The following is a 15,482-nucleotide window of genomic DNA, read 5'->3' as shown; positions in this document are numbered from 1 at the left end:
TTTGAATATAAGCAATAAAATGGTATACATTTTCTTTGAAACGAGTTAAATCTTGACTGTCTATTATAATTTTACAAATATATTGCAGGGAAGAAGCAGCATAATCTTAAGTAAAAGTTAGTGCTGAGAGTAACCTTGTTTCATTGCTTTAAATAAGTTTTAACAAGAGTGATGAAGATCAGATGGTTTGAAATTTCTCACTATTAAAAAACTTAATGTATGCTGTAGAGGGTTTTTTGTTTTGTTTTGTTTTTCATTTATTCTACTAATACCAGGATGAATGGAACTAATTTTATGACCAAGAACTATTCACCTTACTGCAGAATTGAACTTGTACTTAATAGAAAACAAGGTAAATGCTGAATTTAAAAGCTTATTGTCATTAATATTTGGGTACATGAACACTGAAAAACAAACAAACAAACAAAAATCACACACACACACACAACAACAACAAAAAAACCCCACATACTAATTCCAAGTAAAGTTAGTTGGAAATTTGCTATTGCTTTAGATAGACCTACTTTTAGCTCGGACGGTAGATTTGTAAGCACTATGTCAGTTGATTTAAAGTACCATTTCAGTCGTTTCACTCTGAGAAACAGCTTTGATAGTCTACTATACAAGGGGGCTGAGAAAAGGTATGATCTGGAAAGCTAAGACTTTCAAGAACACTTATAATTCTAGATGATTACCCCTCTGAGTATCCAACCTGCAGCACCCGAAGGGGGCTCAAGCAAATAGCACAAACTCTATCTTCTTTGAAAACTGTCTTCTAAACTCTTGAAGTCAGGCATCTGTATGACTATTCATTTAAAACATTGGCCTTTAGAACATACTACAGTGAACATTTACTTATGCATTTTGTCTTGTGAGGGTTTGTGTGTGTGTGTGTGTGTGAGTTCACATGACCAGAACAGGCTTGACTTACAGCTCTGAGTGAGCAGTTACGCCATCCACTTGTGATTTTGCTTATCTTAAGGACTAAATCGGTGCTGGAATTTTACAAAGAGGTAGATATTTATGGAGAAGGATGGACATTTGCAGTTACAAGAATAAAATATTCTGAAGAATTTTACCATACACCTAGAAAGTAAATTTAATTTCTTTACAAAATATAACAAATGTCCCCAGTAACATGTGCTGTGAGATCTCTTAAGGCACCATAAGGTGCTCTTAAGGTACTTTTTTCTAACCTTTTTTAAAATTAATTTTAATTTTAATTTTAACTTTTTAATTTTAATTTTTATTTTAACTTTAATTTTTACTTTATTTTTTATTTATTATTTATTTTTATTTATTTTTCCTATTAGTAAAAGCATTTGTGAACTTTAACATCTTTAAATATTTAAGTCTTATTTCAATCTTCTGAGGAAGACCAATACCATTGATCTCATTTAAAAGTAGAGAAACAAGCCAGCAATATCAAGGAAAGTCATTTGAAAGTCCTAAATTTAAGTACCTATGCCAGATAAACTATGTACAGTGAAAACTTTTCCCTTTTCTGCCTCTTCCCTGCCTCTTCCCCCTTGTGCTGATCACATAATACTGATCTTCCCAGGGGATTAAGCTTCATCCTCTTCTGCTTCAAGTGCTATAAAGCTAAATACCAAGGATGTGTTCCTTATTTTTCTATTTGAGAGAGGCAGTAAAGATATCTGCCACATTTTCCTTGTGTAAGAGTCACTTCACAGCTTTCCAACAGCATGTTTTATCTTGCTTTCCTGTAAAGGATCTGGAACAGGCTACTGATATGGACATGACACTGGACTTGATGAAACATTCATCTGATCCAATGTGGCAGTTCCTATATTTTATTTTTTGTCTTGCTAATGATCTCAATCATATAGTTGGCAAAAACATTTTTACTGTATTGTCTGTAGTGTTCAAGGTCACCCTCAATCAGGTGAAGAAAGCAAGCATGGCATTTTTAAAATCGGGAACTTTAGGCTGTAGCAAGGACATATGTTTCCCTGACCCTATTATTGTTGACATGCTGTCCTTCAAATGCACTGAAATACCATCGTCAATCACTCCCACATACACCTGCATGATGTGGATGTTTTTGTCATGCATACTCAACTGAGTCAGATTATCTGGTTGATATCTGAATGTTGTTCATCTCCTTTTTGACTTCTTCAGAAGATCTCCTGGGGATACTAACAAGTTTTCTAATTAGACTTTGTTACATCAACAGCTGACATAGTGATGCAGCATACCCTCCCACTTGCTGTTCTGCAGCAACAGGAGGTGGGTACAGGTTTAGTATTACACAGAGTTTATTGCATGAATATTTATCAAATGGGTATTTCTAGTGAAAGTATCTGCACTCCACCTTCTCTGTTTGCTTTTTAATTCCTCTGCATTAAATTTCTCATACCAACTAATTAGGAGCGAGAGTAAGCGACGTTAGAAACACTTCCCTGGTTGACATTGGGTCTTTATTTTTGTTTTTTATTGATTGCTTTAAATCAGTTTTGGGGCTTGAAAAGAGAAGGAAACACCCTGAGATACAAAAAGAAGCTAATTTACAACTTCGTAATAAAGATCTTAAGACATGTTATTAAATTTGTGATCCAGCTAGCTTTTCATAACTCCTTAGAAAATGAAGAAACAAAAAACCATATTTCATTTAGAATAAGCTTGTCTTCTGTGACTTTTACCTCCAGAGACTTACCAATTCTCTTAAAAAAGTCTCATTCTAAAAATTTCTACCTATAAGATAAAGCAGATAGCTTCTTTTTTTCCCCTAAAACAAAATTCATGAATTCCAGTTTCATTTTCCTATTCATGTCAACAGCAATGAAATGTCAATAAAGACTAAATAACAAATTTTTGATGTTTGAAATTATTACATTTCTTTTGCTTCATTGAAGAAAAGTAATTTACTTATCTTTTTAACTGAAAACAACATTATTCAGTTTACTTTTATATAGTTTGGATTTGAAAGTTTGAAAATTTTAAACTACTCCTTAGTAATTTTTTTTAACAACCTTTTAGACAAAAAAATTCCAAAAGCATAACTCTGAATCACCCAAGAGATTGCTATGGTGTAAAAACATCTTAATTACAACTCAGCTTTATGCTACCTAGAACAGATAGGTTTCATGCTTAGAGAGCTTCAGGTTTTCTGCAAATTGTGATATATCTGTAGTTCTACTTTCCACTGCAGATGTTACTTTATATTCAAAGTTACAATCTCAGTCCTCGGTCTAGTAGTAAGAAACAAATGAATTATATTTGCAAACCATAAAACAAAGCTGACCTATGAAAAGAATAAAATATTTTAAGACATCAATCTAATCTCAAGTATTTAAGTTAATATTAATAATTAATTGCAAATATACTTTGTTTATAACATAAGTGGTTATAAGCATAATTAATAATTATTGAAAGTTATTTGGGACTGACATATTTGTATTAGTGGGGCACATCTATATATTGTACAGACTATCAGCAATCTGGCAGATCACAATTGTTTTATGGGCTGAAAAATTGACCTATATTCAGATGTAGAATGTAATTTTAATATTATTTGTCATCAGCAATACCCAGCTCCAAACTGGGACTGAAATTTGCACAGCTAAATAATTCTGAGTAACCGTACATTTGAAGAAACTATAACTTGTCTTTCTTATGATGTTTCTCATTGCATAATGTACTCAGACTTTCTACACCATGGGAAAACCTGATATTAGCAGGATAGAGTAAAATTTATGCACTGTGTAGGACATTCTGTACTACATTTCACATTGTTCTTTGCCAAAATGATTGCAGTGTTTATTTAATATTCAGTTTATTAAAATTAGTATTTTTCAGAAGCACAAACATTTTTTTCTCACAGTAAATAGCACTGGGACCCATCTGAAAAAGTCTTAGAAAATTTTTATTCAATGCAACTACAACATTTTTCATGAATGAGATGAAAAGGCTATCATATGTCTTTCTTCCCTTTCTTTTCTTCTTTTTTTTTATTAATTTCCCAGTGAGCAGTCATCTCTCTTTGCCAAGCTGTGACTGATTCACATCACCCTCTCAATGCTGTTTTATGTGTTACTTGCCTTAACTGCTCACTTCTCACAATTAGACAAGTACTGTGAATCAGATTTGTGTCTTAACTGTGAACTGTGTCTGTACAACTGATGACCACAAGCATTTACCTTTTTTTTTTTTTTTTTCCCTGGGGAGGGACTATACATACTGGCAATGGCATCTAGCTGTTAAGATGTATAATTAAAACAATCCTGGTGTTCAATGATTCACATTTTAGGAAGATTTCAGAAGACTTATTCAGAGGTTTTACAGAATCTAGAAGCAAGTGGAGTGTGTACTTTTGACCTTGACCTATTTTTCCTGACTAACCGTTTAACACTAATACAAATACTGTAACTGAAATTGTCATTTCAGCCTGCCAGGCTGAGGCAGAAACCCAGACAGGGGGGCCACAACCTCCCCAGGTGGATGCTTATACCAAAACAGACCTCCCCAGGATCAAAAGAGCTGCCCAAACCCTCAGTTCCAGGGTGCTCCAGAATCTGGAAGTCCCCATAGGTCCTGAAAGCAGAAGTGGGTGTCATGGGTGTAAGTGTGCCCAGCTGGATGAACTTTTCAAATAGGTAGCTATGTTATGAGAGAAGCGCACCAGGCAATGTAACATCCAGAAATCCAAGTGGGAGATTGACAAATGGTATTATGCGCTGACATGAGCCACGCAACAGCCCTGCCTTAGGTCCTGGCAAGGGAAAAGTAAACAAGCTTCCAGCTCTGAACTGAAAAACTTGAAAGACTCAGAGGACAAGGGAGAATGGAATTTTTTCTCTGCTCAGAGCAGGAGGAGTCTCTCCCTTGTCCCTGAAGTGCCCCTTGCACAACAGATATGATGTTCTAGGTCTGGAGAGGGGTGACTGTGAGTGATGGTAAAGATCTCAGAAAGGGCAACCATAAAAATTTGGCACAGTCTCCCACTTGCACCAGAACCAATGCCACAAAAAAAAGGCACAAAGGGTGTTAGTAATTGGAGACTTATCTCTGAGAGGCACTGAGACATCCATCTGCCGTGCAGATGTCTCTCCAGAAAGGTTTGCTGCCTGCTGGGGGCCAACATTTGCAATATCACAAAAAGGCTATCAAGCCTGGTGGGTCCTAAAGACTATCAGCCATTCCTCCTTTTTCATGTAGGATCAAATTTTGCTGCAACAAAGACTTCAAAATACCAAAAGGGACTTTATGTCCTTTGGAAAGATGCTAGAGGGATCAAGGGATTGACTGGGAGATGGAGGGACACGTGGCCTGGGAAGAATACAGGGATGCTGCCTGGATATTTAGGAATGCGATCAGGAAAGCCAAGGCACAGATGGAACTGAGCTTTGCAAGGGACGCACAAAATAAAAAGAAGGAATTCTAGAGGTGCATTGGCCAGAAAATAAAGGGCAAGGAGAGTGTTCCCTCTCTGATAAACAAGGGCAAACCGGTAACAGACATGGAGAAGGCTGAGGTACCCAACAAGTTCTTTGCCTCAGTCTTCACTGACAGCCAGGCTACCCACGTCTCTTGAATCCCTGAACCTGTAGATGGAAGCTGGGGGAGCAAAGTCCCACCCACTGTAAGCAAAGAGCAGCTTCGAGACCCCCTGATGAACTTGAAGAGGTAGAAGCCTATGGTGCCCAATGTCATGCATTCCAGGGTCCTGAGGAAACTTGCTGATGGAGTTGCCAAGCCTCTCTCCATCATATTTGAAAAGTCCTGGCAATCTGGCAAATTCTCTGGTGACTGGAAAAGGGGAAATATCACTAGCATTTTTGAAAGGGGTAGAAAGGAAGACCTGGGGAACTACAGGCAGGTGAGCTTCACCTCTGTGCCTGGCAAGATTGTGAAACTGATCCTCCTGGAAGCAATGTCAATACACATGCAGGACAAGGAGGGGATCTGAGACAGCATGGCTTCACCAAGGGCAAGTCATGCCTGACCAATCTGGTCACCTTCTGTGACTGCATCAGTTGACAAGGGAAGACTGACAGATATCTACCTGAACTTCTGTAATGCCTTTGACATGGTCCCACATGACATCCTGATCTCCAGATTGGAGCGATATGGATCAGAAGTGGACTATTCAGTGGATAAGGAATTGGCTTGAAGGTTGCACCCAAGAGAGTGGTGGTCAATGGTTCTGTGTCCAGCTAGAGGTCAGTGATGAGTGGTGTCCCACAGGAGTCTGTTTAATATCTTTGTCAACGACATAATGGGATCGAGTGCACCCTCAGCAAGTTTGCAGAGGATACCAAGTTAAGTGGTGTAGACAACAGAAGGAAGGGATGCCATCCAAAGGAACCTGGACAAGCTTGAGAAGTGGGCCCATGTGAACTGAATGATGTTCAACAAGTATAAGTGCAAGGTGCTGCACCTAGGCCAGGATAATCCCAGACAGCATTACAGACTGGGAGAACTCATTGAGAACATGTCCTGGTTCCAGTTAGGACAGAGTTAATTTTCCTCATAGTAGCTGGTAGGGTGCTATGTTTTGGATTAGGATGAGAAGAGCGCAGATAACATGCTGATGTTTTAATTGTTGCAGAGCGGTGTTTACACCAGGCCAAGGACTTTTCAGCTTCTCGCTCTGTCCTGCCAGCGAGCAGGCTAGGGGTGCAGCAGGAGCTGGGAGCGGACAGACCCAGGACAGCTGACCCAAACTGGCCAAAGGGGTATTCCATACCATCTGACGTCATGCTAAACAATATATAGGGGTGGCTGGCCGGGGTGGGGGGGCGGGCTGCTCGGGGATAGGCTGGGCATTGGTCAGCGGGTGGTGAGCAATTGCATTGTGCATCACTTGTTTCTTACACATTATTATTATTAATACTATTATCATTATCACTATTGTTATTATTATATTCCTGTCTTAATAAACTGTCTTTATCTCAACTCACAGGCTTCACTTTCCTGTTTCTCTCCCCCATCCCAGAGAGGGAGGGGGGAGGGTGAGCGAACGGCTGTGTGGTGTTTAGCTGCCAGCCGGGTTAAACCACAACAGTCCTTATGGCGCCCAACGTGGGGCTCAAAGGGTTGAGATATCGACAGATTTGACCTGAGTGTGTTAAACTAAAATTGGTATAAGTATTGGACCTGCTTAATAGTTGCTAGTCACGATGTTGATTGCCTTAATCTCCAGTCTGCTTTGCCTGTTTTCCAAATTGAGTTTTATAGCGCATTACTTTCTGTATGTGCTCCCTGTTGCACTGTTTATCCTTTCCGGGCCCTGGTTTAAGATTGTTATGGTACTGTGCGGTGTAACAATGGCTTATGAAATGATGAAATATCTGGTCACAACTCTAACCTGGTATTTGTACTCAGCACTGATGTCGACTCTATACTTTGGAAACCATATCTCGGAAACTATTAGCAATTACACCTATTGCCTGCTTTCGTTAGGGAGCCAATCTGTGAAGGGGACAGGGGAAGACATGTTTCCCTACCTGTTCACTCTCCCTTTCTCCTTCACCACCCTCTTATCCCCCGAGCTAGTTACGGTGGTTCTCCGAGATATTGAATATCCTTGGGATACTCGGACCAGTATGTTCTTGTTGTTATGTCTCCTGAATGCACTTCAGGTTTTGTTGAGGGTTAAACAACTACTTAGGAATCTCATCCGGAGATCTGTCTTGAGGCAGGATAGTTGCGAGTGGCAGGGAGTGTGGGAGGATATGGGCAGGTTTCTAGAGCAGTGGTCACCTCCAGTGTTTTGGACATTCACCCCTGAACAACTGCAAAATCCTAAAAAGCTGGCAGAATGCTTGAAAAAAAGGTGTCATGACTCTGGCAGTTCCAAAGTGACACAAATCACTGTAGCGTGCTGGGGTCTGGCTTGTGCCTATCGAGCTGCAATTGATGCTACTAGCAACCTAGCGACAGACCCTGCAGCCGTTCCAGCTCCAGCTCCCGCAGCCACTCCAGCCCCTGCAGCAGCTCCAGCTCCTGCAGCTGCTCCCATTCCTGTGGCTGGGTCAGAGAAACGAGCTGCAGCAGTGCAAGCTGCCCCTGTAGACAAGGTGAAAAAATGGTATAGAGACTCAGGTCGTTTAGAACGCAGACAGTCTTCTGCTAAGTCTGGGCATAGAGAAGACGAGGCTGGGCCATCAAAGGTGCAGGAGGATGAAGATGAGGATGAGGATGTCGAAAAATCAACAGTAACTACCCGAACCCTATACCAGCGTGAGCTACGAGATGTGCGAAAAGATTTTGGTCGCTGTGTAGGTGAGCAGCTTGTCACCTGGCTGCTCCGGTGCTGGGACACCGGAGCCAATTGTGTGGAATTAGAGGGCAAGGAAGCCAGGCGGCTGGGATCCCTTGCTAGGGACGCATGCATTGACAAAGCAATTGGAGATGGAGCACGATCTCGCAGCCTCTGGAGGCATCTCCTGTCAGCTGTGCAGGAAAGGTATCCCTTCAAGGAAGAACTTGTATGTCTACCAGGCAAATGGACCACCATGGAGAAGGGAATTCAGTACCTGAGGGAATTAGCCATACGGGAAGTAATTTATAAGGACCTAGACGACGCACAAACATCCACAGATCCAGATGAAGTCCAGTGTACACGACCCATGTGGCGGAAGTTTGTACGGAGTGCACCATCATCATATGCCAGCTCATTGGCAATACTAACCTGGAAAGAAGAGGAGGAACCCACAGTGAATGAAGTGGCTAAAATACTCCGGCAGTACGAAGGAAATCTCTCCTCTTCCCTACAGGCCTGTGTCTCGGCTGTGGAGAAACACTCTGAAGAGTTCCACCAGCTAAAAGAGAATACTTTGGAGAAACTTTCTGAAGAGGTCCACCAACTTAAAGAGAATTTATCTTCCCCTCCACCTGAACGAACCAGTGTCCACCAGCTAAAGGAGAATACTGTGGGGAAACTGTTTGAAGAGGTCCACTAACTTAAAGGGAGTTTATTTTCCTCCCCACCTGTACAAACCAGTGTCTCAGCTATTAGGGGTAAACGTTCATCTGTGCAAGGAAGACAATATGGTGGGCACACACCCCGCGCCACCCTGTGGTTTTACCTACGTGACCATGGAGAGGACATGAGAAAATGGGATGGAAAATCTACTGCGACCCTAGAGGCACGGGTACGTGAATTGCAAAAGAAAACAATTGAGAAAAAGGGGTTTTCTGAAAAGTTTGCTGCTCCAACTTCCAGCAGGCAGTCCTTTAAACACGGAAACAAAGATTCTGACCAGGACTAGAGGGGCCCTGCCTCCAGCCAGGGGGAGGAAAGGGACAATCAAGTTTATTGGACTGTGTGGATTCGATGGCTTGGCACGTCAGACGCACAGAAGTATAAGGCTTTAGTAGACACCGGTGCACAATGTACTCTAATGCCATCAAGCTATAAAGGGCCAGAGCCCATCTGTATTTATGGTGTGACGGGGGGATCCCAGCAGTTAACTGTATTGGAGGCTGAAGTGAGTCTAACCGGTAATGAGTGGCAAAAGCACCGTATTGTGACTGGCCCAGATGCTCCGTGCATCCTTGGCATAGACTATCTTAGAAGAGGATATTTCAAGGACCCAAAAGGGTTCCGCTGGGCTTTTGGCATAGCTGCCTTGGAGACAGAGGACATTAAACAGTTGTCTACCTTGCCCGGTCTCTCAGAGGACCCTTCTGTTGTGGGGTTGCTGAGGGTTGAAGAACAGCAAGTGCCGATCGCTACCACAACTGTGCACCGGCGGCAATATCGCACCAGCTGAGACTCCCTGAGTCCCATCCATAAGCTAATTCGTCAACTGGAGAGCCAAGGAGTGATCAGCAAGACTCATTCACCTTTTAATAGTCCCATATGGCCAGTGCGAAAGTCTAATGGTGAGTGGAGACTAACAGTGGACTATCGTGGCCTGAACGAAGTCACGCCACCACTGAGTGCTGCAGTGCCGGACATGCTAGAACTCCAGTATGAACTGGAATCAAAGGCAACCAAGTGGTATGCCACAACTGATATTGCTAATGCATTTTTCTCCACCTCTCTAGCAGCATAGTGCAGGCCACAGTTTGCTTTCACTTGGAGGGGAGTCCAATATACTTGGAATCGGCTGCCCCAGGGGTGGAAACATAGCCCTACCATTTGCCATGGACTGATCCGGTCTGCACTGGAGCAGGGGGAAGCTCCTGAACACCTGCTGTACCTGTACCTGTACCTGTACATCGATGACATCATTGTGTGGGGTGACACTGCAGAAGAAGTTTTCAAGAAAGGGAAGAAAATAGTCCAAATCCTTCTGAAGGCCGGTTTTGCCATAAAACAGAATAAAGTTAAAGGACCTGCACGAGAGATCCAGTTTTTAGGAATAAAATGGCAAGATGGACGTCGTCAAATCCCAATGGATGTGATCAACAAAATAACAGCTATGTCTCCACCAACTAGCAAAAAAGAAACACAAACTTTCCTAGGTGTCGTGGGGTTTTTCCAAATTACAGTCTGATTGTAAACCCGCTCTACCAAGTAACCCGTAAGAAGAATGCTTTTGAATGGGGCCCTGAGCAACGACAAGCCTTTGAACAAATTAAGCAGGAAATAGTTCATGCAGTAGCCCTCGGGCCAGTCCGAACAGGATCAGATGTAAAGAATGTGCTCTACACCGCAGCCGGGGAGAATGGTCCCACCTGGAGCCTCTGGCAGAAAGAACCTGGGGAAACTCGAGGTCGACCCCTGGGGTTTTGGAGTCGGGGATACAGAGGATCTGAGGCCCGCTATACTCCAACTGAAAAGGAGATATTGGCAGCATATGAAGGAGTTCGATCTGCTTCGGAAGTGGTCGGTACTGAAGCGCAGCTCCTCCTGGCACCCCGACTGCCGGTACTAGGCTGGATGTTCAAAGGAAGGGTCCCCTCTACACATCATGCAACTGATGCTACATGGAGCAAGTGGGTTGCACTGATTACTCAGCGGGCTCGAATAGGAAACCCCAGTCGCCCAGGAATCTTGGAGGTGATTATGGACTGGCCAGAAGGCAAATACTTTGGGATATCATCAGAGGAGGAGGTGGTCCGTGCTGAAGAAGCCCCACTGTACAACAAGCTACCGGAAAATGAGAAGAAATATGCCTTGTTCACTGACGGGTCGTGTCGTATTGTGGGAAAGCATCAGAGATGGAAAGCTGCTGTATGGAGTCCTACATGACGAGTTGCAGAAGCTGCTGAGGGAGAAGGTGAATCGAGTCAGTTTGCAGAAGTGAAAGCCATTCAGCTGGCTTTAGATATTGCTGAACGAGAAAAGTGGCCAGTTCTCTATCTCTATACTGATTCATGGATGGTAGCAAATGCCCTGTGGAGGTGGTTACAGCAATGGAAGCAGAACAACTGGCAGCGCAGGGGCAAACCCATCTGGGCTGCGGCATTGTGGCAAGATATTGCTGCCCGTGTAGAGAATCTGGTTGTAAAGGTACGCCATGTAGATGCTCATGTGCCCAAGAATCGGGCTACTGAAGAACATCAAAACAACCAGCAGGTGGATCAGGCTGCTAAGATTGAAGTGGCTCAGGTGGACCTGGACTGGCAACATAAAGGTGAATTATTTATAGCCCGATGGGCCCATGACACCTCAGGCCATCAAGGTAGAGATGCAACATACAGATGGGCTCGTGATCGTGGGGTGGACCTAACCATGGACACTATAGCACAGGTTATTCATGATTGTGAAACATGTGCTGCAATCAAGCAAGCCAAACGGTCAAAGCCTCTTTGGTATGGAGGACAACGGCTGAAATATAAATATGGAGAGGCCTGGCAGATTGATTACATCACACTCCCTCAAACCCGCAACGGCAAGCGCCACGTACTTACGATGGTGGAAGCAACCACCGGATGGCTGGAAACATATCCTGTGCCCCATGCCACCGCCCGGAACACTATCCTGGGCCTTGAAAAGCAAGTCCTATGGCGACATGGCACCCCAGAGAGAACTGAGTCAGACAACGGGACTCATTTCTGAAACAACCTTATAGACACTTGGGCCAAAGAACATGGTATTGAGTGGGTGTATCACATCCCCTATCATGCACCAGCCTCTGGAAAAGTTGAACGATACAGTGGACTGTTGAAGACTACACTGAAAGCAATGGGTGCTGGGACATTCAAAAATTGGGATACACATTTGGCAAAGGCCACCTGGTTAGTCAATACCAGGGGATCTGCCAACTGAGCTGGACCTGCACAATCAAACCTGTTACGCACTGTAGAAGGGGATAAAGTTCCTGTAGTGCATGTAAGAAACATGCTGGGTAAAACAGTCTGGGCTACTCCTGCCTCAGGAAAAGGCAAACCCATTCGTGGAATTGCTTTTGCTCAGGGACCTGGATGCACTTGGTGGGTAATGCAAAAGAATGGGGAGGTCCGGTGTGTACCTCAAGGGGATTTAATACTGGGTGAGAATAGCCCATGAGCTGAATTGTAGTATGTTAATTATTATATAATACTGTATGTCATCACTACCATGATTGCTATATATCATAGATGAAAATGGTGATTAATTACAAGGTATTGGAAAGAGTGTAACCTGAGCATGACATAAATGGTATGGAATAAGGGGTGGATATCTGTCCTGGTTCCAGTTAGGACAGAGTTAATTTTCCTCATAGTAGCTGGTAGGGTGCTATGTTTTGGATTAGGATGAGAAGAGCGCAGATAACATGCTGATGTTTTAATTGTTGCAGAGCAGTGTTTACACCAGGCCAAGGACTTTTCAGCTTCTCGCTCTGTCCTGCCAGCGAGCAGGCTGGGGGTGCAGCAGGATCTGGGAGGGGACAGACCCAGGACAGCTGACCCAAAGTGGCCAAAGGGGTATTCCATACCATCTGACGTCATGCTAAACAATATATAGGGGTGGCTGGCCGGGGTGGGGGGACAGCTGCTCGGGGATAGGCTGGACATTGGTCAGCGGGTGGTGAGCAATTGCATTGTGCATCACTTGTTCCTTACACATTATTATTATTAATACTATTATCATTATCACTATTATTGTTATTGTTATTGTTATATTCCTGTCTTAATAAACTGTCTTTATCTCAACTCACAGGCTTCACTTTCCCATTTCTCTCCCCCATCCCAGAGAGGGAGGGGGGAGGGTGAACGAACGGCTGTGTGGTGTTTAGCTGCCAGCCGGGTTAAAGCACAACAGAACAGCCTTACAAAAAAGGACTTGGGGGTTCTGGTGGATTAAAAGCTAAATACGAGCCACCAGCATGCACTTGCAGCCCAGGTGAACTGCATCCTGGGCTGCATCAACACAAGAGCGGCCAGCTGGGCACGGGAGGTGATTGTTGCCCTCTACTCTGTCCTTGTGAGGCCCTACTTGGAATACTGTGTCCAGGTCTGGGGCCCCCAGGACAAGAAGGATGTGGAGCTGTTAGAACAGGTCCAGAGGAGGGCCACAAAGATGATCAGAGGGCTGGAACACTTCTCCCGTGAAGACAGGCTGAGAGATCTGGGGATGTTCAGCCTGGAGAAAGGAAGACTCTGGGGTGACCTCACTGCAGCTTTTCAGTACTTAAAGGGGGCTTACAAAAAAGACGGAGAGCAACTTTTTGCTTGGGCAGACAATGACAGGACAAGGGGAAATGACTTTAAACTAAAAGAGGGGAGATTTAGATTAGAAGTTAGGAGGAAATTCTTTACTCAGAGGGTGGTGAGGCACTGGAACAGGTTGTCCAGAAAAGCTGTGGATGCCCCATCCCTGGAAGTGCTCAAGGACAGGTTGGACGAGGCCCTGAGCAACCTGATCTAGTGGGTGGCATCCATGCCTATGGCAGGGGGGTTGGAAGTAGATGATCTTTAAAGTCCCTTCCAACCCCAGTCATTTTATGATTTTATGATTCTGTGATTTAATATCTTGGTGGATTGGAAAAATTTGGTGGTGCTCTGTATGCAGCTCATGAAAATGAGGAAAAGGGTGAAGAGACTGAACGCTTTGTGGTGTCTGAAATGACAAGAACACTTACAAAACTGATAAAGTGTCTCCCTTTTTCTTCTCAAAAGTAGTACTCTGCAGAGGCAGTCTATGCCTATCTTGTAACGACCACTGATTTCAAAAAGTATTCAGTTACTGAAGCATGCATACATTTCTTTTTCCTCTGTGAAATGTTAAAGACCAACCCTAATTTTAATATCAACATGACTGATATCTCATGTAAAATTTATAGTATGTTCTTTTACATCTGGTGTCTTCCTTTAGTCTTAATGACAGATTCTAGTGTTCAATGTAGCATTGGGCTTTAACTTCAAACAAACATAACGATGTTCTTTAGTAAGGGTGGTGTTGTTTTCTTTCCTTAAAATAGCCTCTCCTTTTTTCTAGCTAATTGCTCTCATCTTCTTTTGCTGTTGAAATGCCTTGAAAATTCAGATGCTCAAGAATTCCTTGGGGGGCAGTAAACTGGTAGAGTAATTTTCTGTATTTAGAGAAGAAATGTTCTGTCTCTGTATGACGGTCAAATGCAAAAAAGATGCAGCAAAGCTACAAATCCCACGCTCACTGAAGCATTACAATTCTGTGCCATTCAAGGTGCTAAAATAAAACCAAAACTAAGGTTTTTTTGTGGTGTCTGGCTGAAATACAGTTAGTTTTTTTCATGCCCACACTTTACTGTGTTTAAGGTCCATGACCAAATCCGTACTGATAATGCATTGATATTTTATATATTGTTAAATAATGCTTGCAAAGCCTCAAGGCCTTTTGTTTCTCATTGCTTGGGCAAGTGGTTGGGAGGGGACACAGCCAGGACAGCTGACCTAAACAGACCCAAGCTGAGCAATAAAACTAATAAGAGAAATCTTTTCCAAAGTAGCCATTGCTTGGAGGCTGAACATCAGAAGACCTTTGCTCTTCTACATGCAACTGCAGACTGAGTGGGTTATCCCAGCCACCTAAGGTGGCAGTAGGAACCTAGGTTTTGCACAACAGTGAGTTACTACTCCCTTTGCAAAGCCAAAGGCAGCACACTGCAGTCTCAGCATCTGCCTATGCATATTTTCACTGTGACTAGTCTAATAAGTATTAATTATTTCTGTATATTGTTCTTTTAATAGTAAGGATGCAGTTTTCACATTTTACACTTGGCAGGGAAAGTTAATGCTCTGGAATTTCACAAGCACTATATCATAATTATATCAGTCATTAAATCTCTAATGGTATTTAGAAAAACTGAAGAGGGAATGAAGGGATGCAAGACAGGGACTCCTGATGGCTCTTAAACAGGAGACATTCATTGCCATTTTTCACCACTACATATACTTTCCCCGTAGCCCCACGCGCTGTCCACATGCCCGAATCTGTCATACAATTGATTAGAGACCCTCAGGCACGCACCTCGAGCCAGCCAGCAATTGGCCGCTGCCCAAAGCTCATCTTTAACACTGTAGCCAATTTACTTTATCTCGAGCTTGCTCAAGTTTTTGTTTCTACCGCGTGTTTCCTCATTATCTCTAATTCAGGGATGTGT

The 15,482-nt window shown here is 43.1% G+C and overlaps 1 protein-coding gene across 1 annotated transcript; it reads left to right on the top strand.

Moving 5' to 3' along the window:
* Positions 1–276: 276 nt before the first annotated feature.
* LOC308185175 (uncharacterized protein) lies at positions 277–12,722 on the top strand (the record flags this gene model as incomplete). Its single annotated transcript, XM_080572966.1, has 3 exons — positions 277–352; positions 8,002–11,029; positions 11,320–12,722. The coding sequence occupies 2 exons, from the start codon at positions 277–279 to the stop codon at positions 8,925–8,927; spliced, it is 1,002 nt and encodes a 333-aa protein (XP_080429092.1). The 3' UTR covers positions 8,928–11,029; positions 11,320–12,722.
* Positions 12,723–15,482: the final 2,760 nt, after the last annotated feature.

This window comes from Anser brachyrhynchus, assembly GCF_964034855.1.
Source record: "Anser brachyrhynchus genome assembly, chromosome: Z".
NCBI lineage: Eukaryota > Metazoa > Chordata > Aves > Anseriformes > Anatidae > Anser > Anser brachyrhynchus.
The sequence above is the reverse complement of the archived record's forward strand: the minus strand, read 5'-3'. Positions and strand labels throughout refer to the sequence as shown.